At 46.3% G+C, this 12,500-nt stretch overlaps 2 protein-coding genes across 2 annotated transcripts in view; one reads left to right on the top strand and one right to left on the bottom strand.

The window, feature by feature from the left end:
* Nucleotides 1-5,008, top strand: part of pde8b (phosphodiesterase 8B) — a 32,784-nt gene extending 27,776 nt beyond the window's left edge. The window contains exons 18-22 of the mRNA XM_060050583.1: nucleotides 467-684; nucleotides 1,282-1,420; nucleotides 1,570-1,737; nucleotides 2,132-2,261; nucleotides 3,102-5,008. Of these exons, the coding sequence (XP_059906566.1) occupies nucleotides 467-684; nucleotides 1,282-1,420; nucleotides 1,570-1,737; nucleotides 2,132-2,261; nucleotides 3,102-3,211 (765 nt within the window). The 3' untranslated portion in view covers nucleotides 3,212-5,008. The remainder of the gene's footprint in view (nucleotides 1-466; nucleotides 685-1,281; nucleotides 1,421-1,569; nucleotides 1,738-2,131; nucleotides 2,262-3,101) is intronic.
* Nucleotides 5,009-5,592: 584 nt separating this feature from the next.
* wdr41 (WD repeat domain 41) overlaps nucleotides 5,593-12,500 on the bottom strand; it is an 11,651-nt gene continuing 4,743 nt past the window's right edge. Inside the window, exons 7-14 of the mRNA XM_060050584.1 lie at nucleotides 10,280-10,391; nucleotides 10,126-10,188; nucleotides 9,129-9,227; nucleotides 8,405-8,589; nucleotides 8,044-8,165; nucleotides 7,511-7,596; nucleotides 7,057-7,190; nucleotides 5,593-6,272 (exon numbers count right to left, since the gene is read on the bottom strand). Coding sequence (XP_059906567.1) covers nucleotides 6,123-6,272; nucleotides 7,057-7,190; nucleotides 7,511-7,596; nucleotides 8,044-8,165; nucleotides 8,405-8,589; nucleotides 9,129-9,227; nucleotides 10,126-10,188; nucleotides 10,280-10,391 — 951 coding nt within the window. The 3' untranslated portion in view covers nucleotides 5,593-6,122. The remainder of the gene's footprint in view (nucleotides 6,273-7,056; nucleotides 7,191-7,510; nucleotides 7,597-8,043; nucleotides 8,166-8,404; nucleotides 8,590-9,128; nucleotides 9,228-10,125; nucleotides 10,189-10,279; nucleotides 10,392-12,500) is intronic.

Genomic DNA, 12,500 nt, shown 5'->3' with positions numbered 1-12,500 from the left:
TTGTTGCTCCACCTTGCCTCCTAAACCTCTATTGCACCCACTGTTTCAATATGTACTGAGCTAGGAAGGCTCCAACAGCGGGCCAGTGGAAGTTCCATTAACAACACGCCTGCTTTACATTATTAATACTTTTACCAGTTCAGGGAAAGTATCCCCTAAACTGGTCCTGTCCTCCTGCCCGACCACTAGCTACTGCTCATCAGCAACCTTTATCGAAACAGTGACCCTCCATGAGTCTCAGGACCCACTGAGGCCCTGTGTACAGGCCACATGAACACAAACACACAGACTGTGGTGCAGGCCTACAGATAATAGAAAGTTAAACAAATAATCAATATGATTTACTACCACATCCAACCAACAGTGGAGGAGGAATAGGATCCAGTGTTGGAACGCAGCCTCAGTGGCAGGTCCTTAGGTCCTCCCAGTGGTTCCTGATGTTCTGGATCCTGTGGACGTTCCTCAGGGCATTCTGGACCAGCTGGACGTGGTGGCGGCGCTGGTCGCGGCCACGGTGCACGATGTGGACCACCCGGGCCGGACCAACTCCTTCCTGTGCAACGCGGGCAGTGAGCTGGCCATCCTGTACAACGACACGGCGGTGCTGGAGAGCCACCACGCCGCGCTGGCCTTCCAGCTCACCGTCAGGGACAGCAAGAGCAACATCTTCCAGAACATCGACAGGTCGGCCTCTTCATTTACATTTACACTCAGGGGATTTTGCTTTTATCCAAAGTGACTTACAACCATTCATTCACACATTCACACACCGACGGTGGAGTCCACCACACAGGGAGACAGCCAGCTCGTCAGGAGCAGTCAGGGTGAGGCGTCTTGCTCATGGACACCTCGACACTCAGCATCTAGGAGGAGCCGGGGATCGAACTAGCAACTTTCCAGTTGCAAGCCAACCCGCTCTACCTCCTGAACTACTGCCACCCCCCTTCTTGCTGCCGTCTTCATCATTCAGTCTGAAGCTTCTGAGATGTTTCAGAGACTTGGCCGCTTAGCTTCCAATGTGCTCTCACAAACAAGACTTCATTTCAGAGCTGATTCAGAGCTCCATGCTGTTGCAGGCGAGCTCAGATCTGGGCGAACAGCGTTTCACTTTCTGTATCCCTTCCTATTTGCTGGGCTGATCCTGTCCCTGGAGGCGGGGATCAGTACGCAATACACTGGCGAACAGAACCTCGGCCAGCAGTAGTGAACTGTAGAAGGCCTCTCCCACTCGTCTGTACGTTATGTTGTTCCTGATGAAGTGCGTTCCCCCGCCGTGTGCAGGACCCAGTTCCGGACACTGCGGCAGGCCATCATAGACATGGTCCTGGCCACCGAGATGACTCGACACTTTGAGCACGTCAACAAGTTTGTCAACAGCATCAACAAGCCCATGGCTGCCATCGAGGAGTCCAACTCAAATGTGAGCACCGTACCCGTACATTTCAATGAAAAAATCAATATTTATTTAAATGAATTCTGTATGTAATTGATTGAATGCTTGATTAATTGATCTTTATGGTTTAATGAGCGATGAGCCGAATGAGAGCCATGAGCTGCTGCCCTCCTCAGAGCGAGAACAGTGACGGCGAGGGCCAGGAGAACATCAGGAGTTCTCCTGAGAACCGTCTGCTGATCAAGAGGATGATGATCAAGTGTGCCGACGTGGCCAATCCCTGCAGGCCGCTGGAGCTCTGCATCGAGTGGGCGGGACGCATCTCAGAGGAGTACTTCGCTCAGGTCGGTGTCAACAAGCTTGATTGACAGCGCAGGAATAGCAATCCGAAATGACTCATGTCTAATCGTCCCCATCTTATGCAAGGCGTTTGTACAAATGCAATCTCCTGACATTCAGAACACTTTTATTTACTCGATTTATTTTAAGAATATAAAGCTTTCCACAATGACGTAAAAAAATTGCATCACCTTTGTTTAGTCATCATCGGTATGATTTTACAGAATGAAAAGGTGTTTTGTGCAGACCAATGTTTGCACACAGTCAACAAATTGAATCTATGAAGATGGAGGGATTGTGTAGATATCAGTAGGACGGGGCCTTCCCTGGTTATTCTAACACTAGAGTTCTTAACCACAGTGGTCCCTGTGCGACCCCCCCCCCCCCCCCCACCCCCAGACGGACGAGGAGAAGCTGCAGGGTCTGCCCGTGGTAATGCCCGTGTTCGACAGGAACACCTGCAGCGTGCCCAAGTCCCAGATCTCCTTCATCGACTACTTCATCACCGACATGTTTGACGCCTGGGACGGTAGGGGCTCACCGCCGGGGCGCTGTTCAATGTGGGCTTCATGGAGTATATTGTTCACTGCATGCTGAGCTTCTTGAGTACTGTGTTTAGTGTGTACTGAAGTCTGAGGTCAGTGTGTCATCGTTCACTTGAATCTCAGTGGCAAGGGGGGGTCCCTTACGGAGGTGGATCATAGCATGACGGGACCAGTGCACCCACAGGAGTCTGCAGTGTTCCACATCATACTGTTCCCTCATTCCTCCCATTCAATCCCCTTATGTCTTACATGATACAGCGTGCATGTTGCTTTGCAGCATACTTTATTATAAAGGGAGCAGAGAGGTTGAGGGCTGAGTGGGGTCATGTAGGCCTAACCCCCACCCACCCCGCTACCATTCCCACTGCTTTCTCCTCCCCATGAGGACCCTTGTTTACTGCTGACCCCGGGCCTAATGGAGGCCCCGGGGCCCCTGTGGGATTAAGGAAGGGAAATTCAGCAGAATCCTGGTCAGATCTCGCATTTCCTGTCCTCTCCGTTCCACGGGGAGAGGGTCTGGGCTCAGGGGGCCGGGTCGTGGTCTCTTACGTGCCATTTGGTGGTTAGAAAGCATTTTCAACAGAGTGAATACCACTCTTAACATTCCCCACTGGGAATCAAACCCCTAACCCTGGGAGTGCGTGCATGTATATCTAGAAAGATAGATGTGGTTATATTTGTGTGTGTGTGGGTGTGGGTGTCTGTGTGTGTGTGTGTGTGTCTGTGTGTGTGTGTGTGTGTGTGTGTGTGTGTGTGTGTGTGTGTGTGTGTGTGTGTGTGTGTGTGTGTGTGTGTGTGTGTGTGTGTGTGTGTGTGTGTGTCAGCCTTTGCCAGCCTCCCCGGACTGATGGAGAACCTATCTGAAAACTACAAATACTGGAAAGGCCTGGATGAGATGAAGTGTAAGAGTCTACGGCCTCCACCGTCTCCCTGACGCCCACCATCACCACCGCCACCACCACCAGCTCCTCTCCTCCCTCCTCCTACGTCACCATGGGACATGTATCTATGTCTATACCGACCAACACTGCCACGCAGCGACAGCAAAGGCCCTAGTCCAAAACAAACTGGTTCTTGAACCCTATTCTAGTGATGGACTGAAGCTCTGGGGGACAATATAGAGGACTAGGGGCCTGCACCTCTGGGGAACATGACGGGATTTAAGACTCCTCTTCCTTATCCAGTTTTTATGGTCTGATTGAGCATCTGAACAACAGAAGATAATACCAATTTTAGCTCTTGACTGGCATTTCCCGCTCCGCCCCCCTTTCCGAACTGTCTCTGTGTTGGTAGAACATAGGACTTGTTTTGGACCGCAGGGCCCACCTGACAATCTTCACCAGGCCAGAGCCAATGGACCACGCTAGAACAAACAACTGCACTTTAGATGAATGCTGTTGAGCTTTCCTGGTTTTGGTTTAATTTATTAATATAATTATAATCATTATTTCAAGTGTTTTGAAAAAAAGTCTTAGTCTGTATATGTTGTTGTGGGACGACTAGGTACTTTACAGCATCTTGATCCAGTCTGTACCATTTCTTGTTTCATTTTGTATTATTTTACTGTAACGCTAACAAGAGCACTGTTAAACCTACACTGTACGTTTTCAGATTGACTGCCTATAGTGGTTTGCGTTGCAGCTGCAGCTGCAGTTAAAGCAAAATCGGTTTTTGCTTGCCGTCATTTTTTGAGTTAGTACGGCTAGAATAAAACAATTAAGAGCAGATAATAATCCCTGGATGGATCGACTGGTAGATGGTTGCATTTAATTCTTGAGAAACATCCTAGTTCAGCGTAGATGGCTGCAATAGAAAAGTGACAGTGCAGCTTTGAGTTATTTTTAACTCTTGTGCACTGCCAAAATCTGTTGTGTTTCATGGGTGCTGTGTTAAGTGAACAAAGCGGTGAGATCCTTTCTGTTATACAGTGTTACAGTAACTCAATGGCAGTGGCAGGCTGTTTAATCCTGACCAACCAAACACTACTTTCAGGTGTAATTTATTCTCTCCTTAATTTAGCAGCCACACTAAGGTCCAACCATATTGCAATCAAAATGTTACAGTAGTATTTATACACACAAGTTATTATGTGCGCCCTCTGGTGGATATAGAGGACAACTGCAGGGACACAGCTGTGTGATAGCAAAACAGTGGAAACTAACCCCAACCTCCCAAATCTTTTTTTTTTCAAATGTTTTAAAATACTACAGATGGTTTAAATATCTCTAACTCTATTTTTTTCTCTTTCTGGGGATATTAGAAGCAAAGGAAGACTTGTTGTCTGCTTGTTCTCATCATTATTAATGTTTTGACCCTTGATAGATGGCTTCACCACAGCCATCTCAGCATACATTGTGTTAGCGTGTTTTAGGCCTGTATATGTATATATTTATAATGTGGAATGGCCTTAAGTGTTTCTCTGTGCAGATTTCCTTATTGTCGCAGTACTCCTGAATACTAGTGTTACTTTAGTTATGGAGAGGGCTCCGATACTCATTCAATGTCAGTGTTTTCTTTCAGGATGTGTATATATAATGTCAAAATGTGTCCCATGTACATTTTGGTTCAACCCGACGGGAAACGGATCAACCGTCCACATCAGTCTGATCATGTCAAAGGATGTTTTGTTGTGGACACAATATGCTTTCTTTTTTCTTTTTTTTACCCCCTCCAGCGACTCACACACCAACTGTATGGAACCATTTTGTAATAATAAAAAGAAAAAGATTGATTTCCAAGCAAAGTGATGATTTAAGTTCAACAGGTTGCTGGCCTCTCCCTTCAGTATCTTGCTGGGCCACCAGACCGTACTTGGGGACACCTCCTGAACCAGAACACATGACGTCTACAGTGTTCTCCCTTAAGCCACAGGGGTCCCCTCATAAACCCTGACATATCCCAGCCTTATATGTCGAAAAAACGAAGATCAAAAATATTAAATATAAAAAAAAAAATAAAAAAAAAGTGCAAATACAAACTAAGAAATACTTCTTGATAAACAATCGTAATCAATAGAAAACAATAACAAAAGTAAAGTGGAGTCATTCCTTCTGAGGCCTAACCGAATGATGGAGAACACCATTTGACCTCCCTCAGACCTCCACCCTCTCCTGCGGTCATGAGGGAAGGCCAACGCAATTATCTCCTATTTCTAGGTAATCTACTTCCTGTTCCCTGTAATTGACATCTGTTTTTCAATTAAAGCAACACGCTGACACAAAATAAACCACACAGTGTCAAATAACAGACATCCATATCTTATATAATAATATTATTCATAATGGTAATACCAAAATATACTTGATCAATCCCAAGTAAGATACAATGTTCTTTAATTCCATATAAAATTTGACAAATAAGAGATAAATAAACAATTAAGATTATTAAAATATAAAGTGAAATTTAATATAACCAGGACTTCTATTTTGGCACAACCAATAATTCATACATTAAACACTTGAACGTAAAGCCAGTGATACACAGCGATCTTCAGTGGAACAAATTGTATACAAGCAGATGTGAAAAATAAACTAAAAATAAATGTTGTGCCACAAAATAGGCACACAGACATTAAATATTAAACTGTTACAAAACACAGTCGTTTTTATCATCCATTGAGGCAAAAGGAAACAGACATTTCTCGCAGGTCAAAGTTGCAATCGCTAAATAATACTCATCATATCCGGAATGCAGTTTTCCAAAATCCATCGACCACAACACTACAGAAAAGGTGCATGCGGAGGGACATTCGTCTATCATCAGAAGGACATGCACTGTGCAGCTCCTACGGCAACCACTAAATAAAATAATACTGCAAAGCATGATGGGCAACGTCTCCGGGCACCCTACCAGTCGCCGGCAGGGGGCCCAGCCTCCAGCCTCCTGAAGAGCTCCAGGCTGCGCAGGTGAGACTGCCGCTCGGCGTTCTTCCACAGGATCATCAGGTGGTCGGTGGAGCAGGTCACCACACCGTGCCCGACGAAGCTCAGGAACATCTGAGGAGCACGGAGAACATCAAACACACATGAGGACACAACCTATACCACAGAGAACATCCAACAAACACACACACACACACAGCGAGGACACAAGCTATACCACGGAGAACATCAAACACACACCAAGGACACAACTTATACCACGGAGAACATCAAACACACACAAACACAGCAAGGACACAACCTATACTAGTCAAGGATGATAGGTTTTTGAGTTGAGGCAGAAACAAAGATAAAGCCTGCTCCTTAATGAGCTGTCTCTGTACTGTCTAACCCCTACCTGATCCTTAATGTCTCTGTACATTCTAACCCCTACCTGCTCCTAAATGTCTCTGTACTGTCTAACTGATCCTTGATGTACTGTCCCCTACCTGCTCCTTAATGTCTCGGTACTGTCTAGCCCCTACCTGCTCCTTAATGTCTCGGTACTGTCTAGCCCCTACCTGCCCCTTAATGTCTCGGTACTGTCTACTCTAACCCCTACCTGCTCCTTAATGTCTCGGTACTGTCTAGCCCCTACCTGCCCCTTAATGTCTCGGTACTGTCTACTCTAACCCCTACCTGCTCCTTAATGTCTCGGTACTGTCTAGCCCCTACCTGCTCCTTAATGTCTCAGTACTGTCTACTCTAACCCCTATCTGCTCCTTAATGTCTCGGTACTGTCTAGCCCCTACCTGCTCCTTAATGCTTCAGTGCTGTCTAACCCCTAGCTGATCCTTAACGTCTTTGTTCTGTCTTGCTACAGTTTTAGGAGACGTTGTCAATGGTCGTGACCTCCTACCTGGACCGCCCCCGAGTGGCCGATCAGATCTCCTGTCAGCTCCAGGGTTCTGATGTTCGGGACCTCCGTTATCTTCCTCGAGGGAAGCTCCGCCTGTTTACTGGATCGCCCGAATGACCACAGTCCAAAGAACCCTGGAGAGAGGAGCAGGGTCAGAGGTCAGGAGGAAGACTCAGAGTAAGGCCCCTCAGGAGTAGGAGCCCTCAGGAGCGAGACCACTCAGGAGAAGGACCACCCAGGAGTAGGACCACCCAGGAGTAGGACCCCTCAGGAGTAGGACTCCTCAGGAGTGAGACCACTCAGGAGTGAGACCACTCAGGAGTAGGACCACCCAGGAGTAGGACCCCTCAGGAGTAGGACCACTCAGGAGTGAGACCAACCCCAGGGTTTTACCTGCTGTATTGACCTTACTTAAGGGAGCAGGGGGTGCATGTGTTATTCTGTGTGGGCGTACCTGGAGAGGCTGCCTCCGCAGGTAAGGGCAGGTCCTGGATCTCCCACATCCTCACACTGCCGTCTTCAGAGCACGACATCAACTCACTAGCAACACACAAACACAGGCACACACACCGTACACACCAGAAACACAACATGCATGACCAGTCAGAAGAGTCATCTTCCCTATTGTATTGTATTTCATATAATGTATTTCCTGCCACACTCACTACGTCCTACTCCCTCTTCCAATTTCAAATCCCTTATATTTCACTACAGGGGGGTGGGTTCTAAAGTACTGTTCCCGACCAACCGACGGTTCTGTGAATCATCGCAGGGTGAAGCCTGGCTCTCATAGATCCTCCTTTCAGCAATGCCATTGATTGAAACATATATGCAGCGAAATAAAGTTAAAGTACCCAGATGAGAGGTATGAACCCAAAGTCAGATTTGTTGGACATCTGGGTGACATCTCTCTGATTTCACTGCATTAGTCACTTTTGCCAAGGGAGATGCATATGGCTTAGGAGGTAGAGCGGGTTGGCTGGTCACCTGTCTGACAGCAGCATGGTGTGCAGGATGTTGGAGTCGTGGGCGGCCCTCCTGTAGGCCACCACCGTCTTGGTGAGGACACTGTATACGTACAGACCGCTGCCCACTGCTGCCAGGATTAGCTGGAACGAACACACACACACACACACACACACACACACACACACACACACACACACACACACACACACACACACACAGTTAGAGGCTCATCTGAAGGGATTAGCATGTAGTTCCTCTAGTGGCCTTTAGGTGGCTCATGGCCCCGCCAGCATTCAAAGTCATTTAATTTTTGTATCAAATAATTAGCTACGCTACCAGTCCAATTCAGCAGCCACACATTCACCTCACTCCTTCTTACCGTGCCATTGGTGGTCAAATGCTGAATGGACATCTCGCAGGGCTTCGGAGAGCCCAGTCGGATTTCACTCTGGCTGTCGGCCTGTGACTCCTCCCACAGGATGTGCTCATAGGCCAGGATGTTCCAGTCGCTTGCGTCCCATAGGATGAGCTCGCCCACATGGGAGCCGCTGGCAAACAGCTCGTCTGGAAAAGGAAGGCCGCACATTGAGGTTCCTTGTGGAAACCCAGTCCTGCATCGAGAACCACCAAGATCCAGGTCGCTGCTCAGAGACACGCCCCTCATTCACCTTACCTAATCAAAACACTGCATTGAGTTGGTTTTCAGACACCAAGGGGTTTGAGAGAACACAACATATCTTTCATAAAGATTTCCTTTGATTAGAGCTGTGTCCGGATTTGCCCTAGAGTTGATGTAGATCTGGGGTAGGAATTGCTCTACTGCCCCCTTGTGTTCAGTTCAAGAAGAGGTGGAAGTTGATATGCAGGCAGCTCTATAAAATCCACGTTGTGTATCTTAGTCCCACCATGGGCCTTTCTCAAACGTGCACAACTCTGAATTCAGCGTCAGGGTTATGGAGTCTGCTTACACAAACACAGTGTGCGTGTGTGTGCGTGTCTGTGTATGCTCATGTGTTTCCGGTATCCGCTACAATACATCTCTTCTCATTGAAGGAACATTGGCCCTGACAAACAACCACAACTTAACAAAGCAGATGTCTGACCATTGACGGGGATGAGGGTACGGATGTTGTCCTGGTGGTCCGAGAGGCAGCGGACCTTGGCCAGGGTCAGCGGCAGTTCAGCCGTCAGCCTGTAGATGACTGAAAGAGATAAAACAACATGGTGGTTTTTGGCAAATGCTTAAAGATCCTATATCAGGCTTTTTTTAGGGTCAATAATTGCATTTGGGGGTACTACTAGAAAAGGGTTTCATGTCTGTATGTTAAAAATACCCCCCATCATTCTCACACTGTTCATTTCCGCAAAAACAATTTCCACGTCTTTCCAAATCGATGTTCTGTATCATGTCGCTAAAAGGCCCCCCTCCCGAGTAGCCCAGTCTGCTGTGATTGGTCAGCACGCCCACTCTGTTGTGATTGGTCGAACACTTTGCGCGTGCGTCTGCAAATTCACACCCCGAGAAGTTGTACACATTGCGGGTAGCCGGGAGGCGGGACTTCTGCACTTCAGCACCGCCCACTGCACAGTCTTGATCCACTGTATGGAAGTAAGGTTTTAGCGAAAGTACAGGCTGTTTCACGCACTCATTCAGGGGCGTTCTCGATGGGCGCCGATAATCCCCCTGGCTCGGACTTAGATTTTTCTAGTTTAGCAGACATAAAACATGTACACATCATATAACAGTCCAAAGCAAAGGGAAAAGTCGAATATGCATGACATCCCCCCTTTAACGTCTTAAGCTCCAGCTTATTTTGAATTGTCTAATTTGTCTAATTAATATGCTTGGTGTTTGAGTTGTGTTTGGTGTGTGTAAAAATGAATTATATGTGCTTGGAGCGGAGTTTCTCATGTTTATTTTGATACGACTATTCCTACATAGTAAGGGCAGTGTTGTATGCCTTTTGCTGCAAGAGTGATCATGGTCTTCCCAAATCTGGGGAACCTCGAGTTTAAGACTCAGCCTTCATGGGGTCAGGGGGTAAAGGCTGACAGGAACCTCTCTGATTCTATCTAAATAGCACAGCAGTGTTCTCTTACCGATATCTTTATCCATGGCTGCTGCTATGCAGTTCTTGGGCAACTCTACCAGTGCTGTGATCCCTAAAACCACAAACATGATCAAACATCCAGCACCAAGTGTCCTGATTTCAAACTGCTTTTTTTCAGAGATCTACTGGTTACTATTTCTCACCAGTGTCGCTGTGGTTCTGTTGTTGGCACTGCAGCTGGAAATCGATGTTCCAAACACACAGCTCTGCTCCCCCAGAGAGCCACACGGACAGACGTTCTAGCACCAGCAGACACTGAGGAACACAGAACGTATCATCACTACCGTAGTTCTACTTAGAACACAGAGACAAACACTGAAGAACACAAAACGTATCATCACTGGTTCCCCTTAGAACACAGATATTCTAGAACCAGCAGACACTGGGGAACACAGAAAGCATCATCACTGGTTGTCCTTAGAACATGGACATTCTACAACCAGCAGACAATGAGGAACACAGAACGTATCATTATGGTTTTCCAAAAGTGAAACATGGGAGAGTTCCACTCTCTCACCCCTATAAAACATACCAACAACACTCCTGAAAACTATCCCTGAATCTAAGATCTTAAAGATGCCATGGCTGTTCCATAATAACTAGAGTTTTCGCGCGCGCTTTGCGCACGCTCAACCTCTCGTTGTAATTAAACCCATAGCAATAATGTGGAAACCCCAGATTATGTAACAAATTTCTGCACATTTTCTGTTACTACGTATAACATTCGTACACCACAAATGACTCTTAAAAGCAGTGCCAACATTTAATTATTTTTTAACCATTCAGCGAACAAAAGGCAACAGGCTGATTATCATTGAGGGGGCCACTCAATGACATGCAGAAGCGTCATCAACGCGCCAACTGAAGTTGTGTGAGAAATACCGACTGTCTATTCCTCATTCACATATAAGGTTATTTACATTTTCTACGTAGAAAATATTACCTCAGGAGTAAATATTATTCTGGAGATTTTCAGGGTACAAATGTCAGAATATGTTGTTCACAAATACGGCCCATCAGGAGAATATCAGGACTTACACATGTGTCTGAAAGCAGCTAGTGTGTGAGCATTTAATCACATAATAAAATTAGTCAATTGATGGTAACAGTGGTAATTGTTCAATGGAAAGTGTAGCATACTATGCATGCAAATCAATTATTAAATAGCTTTTACTGTTATTCAGGGCTGAAAAGTGCATTGACATTTTAAAATGCAAGGCAACTACTATTGGTTAGTTGAAAATAATAATCATCATTGAGGTTAAACATCTCTTCAAGTGTCCTGGTCAAGACAGGCAGCAGTCGCCTACAGTCACACCTAGCCTACACGCAAAACATAAGAAAAATAAAACAACTAAAACAGTCCGCAGGGGGGAAGGCGGATATAAATATCGCAAGACTTTATTAAGAGTAATATTAAGTTTGAGCAACAAAGAGTAAAGACACTTCGGGAGGCCAAGGATGAGGGTAATATTACATTTGAGGAATAAAGTGTAATCTTGTGGTGGACTCTATAGACATAATTCACCATACTGTGTTATTGACGTGTTTTCGTTGTGTTATAGGGACACTGTATCTTTAAGATCAACGTGACTTGTGTGTTGATATGCCGGTCGGCGCGATGTTAGAATTTAACGTTTTTTAAATGACAAAAAGAACGACCTTCCGTTGCTCGTTGAGGTGAGAAAATATCTCTTCCCTTCTTTTATCGCAATTTCTACAAAATAGACAGAACGTCTTACCTGGGAGAGTATGTTGACGGCAGAGCCGTTATGTTTAAAAACATAACGTCTTACCTGGGCGAGTTTGTCGCTTGGGTGCGTGCACGTGCATGTGTATTCCTAGCTGCGCATGTGTCGATGGCGGAGCCGTTATGTTTAAAACATAACGTCTTACCTAGGCGAGTGTCGCTGTGGTGTCTGCGCGTGCGCATGTGTTCTTACTTGTGCGTGTGTAAATGATGGAGCCGTTATGTTTAAAAACATAACGCCTTATCTCGGTGATTGTGTCGCTGCCGTTGTCTTGACGTGCGGTGTGTGTGTGCGCTTCCGTGTATGTGTCGCTGCCTTTGTCTTGACGTGTGGTGTGTGCGCGTGCGTGCGTGTGTGTGTGCCTTTCCGTGTATGCGTATGTGCGGTGTGTGTATGCGGTGTGTATGCGGTGTGTATGCGGGTGTTTGCGGTGTATGTATGCGTTTGCGCGTGCTGTCAGTGTGTTCGAGCTGCAGGATCATATTGTGTCTTTAAGACATTAAAGGGTACCATATAACCATCCATCACTATCTGACCCACTTGGTTTGTACCTCTGTGTTGCCATGATTTGTTTGTTAATGTTTTCGGCACATGAGTAACTTGAGGAACTGGT

The sequence above is a fragment of the Gadus macrocephalus genome, chromosome 4 (genome assembly GCF_031168955.1).
Source record: "Gadus macrocephalus chromosome 4, ASM3116895v1".
Lineage (NCBI taxonomy): Eukaryota > Metazoa > Chordata > Actinopteri > Gadiformes > Gadidae > Gadus > Gadus macrocephalus.
Note: the sequence above shows the minus strand (reverse complement) of the source record. Positions and strands in the feature narration are given on the sequence as shown.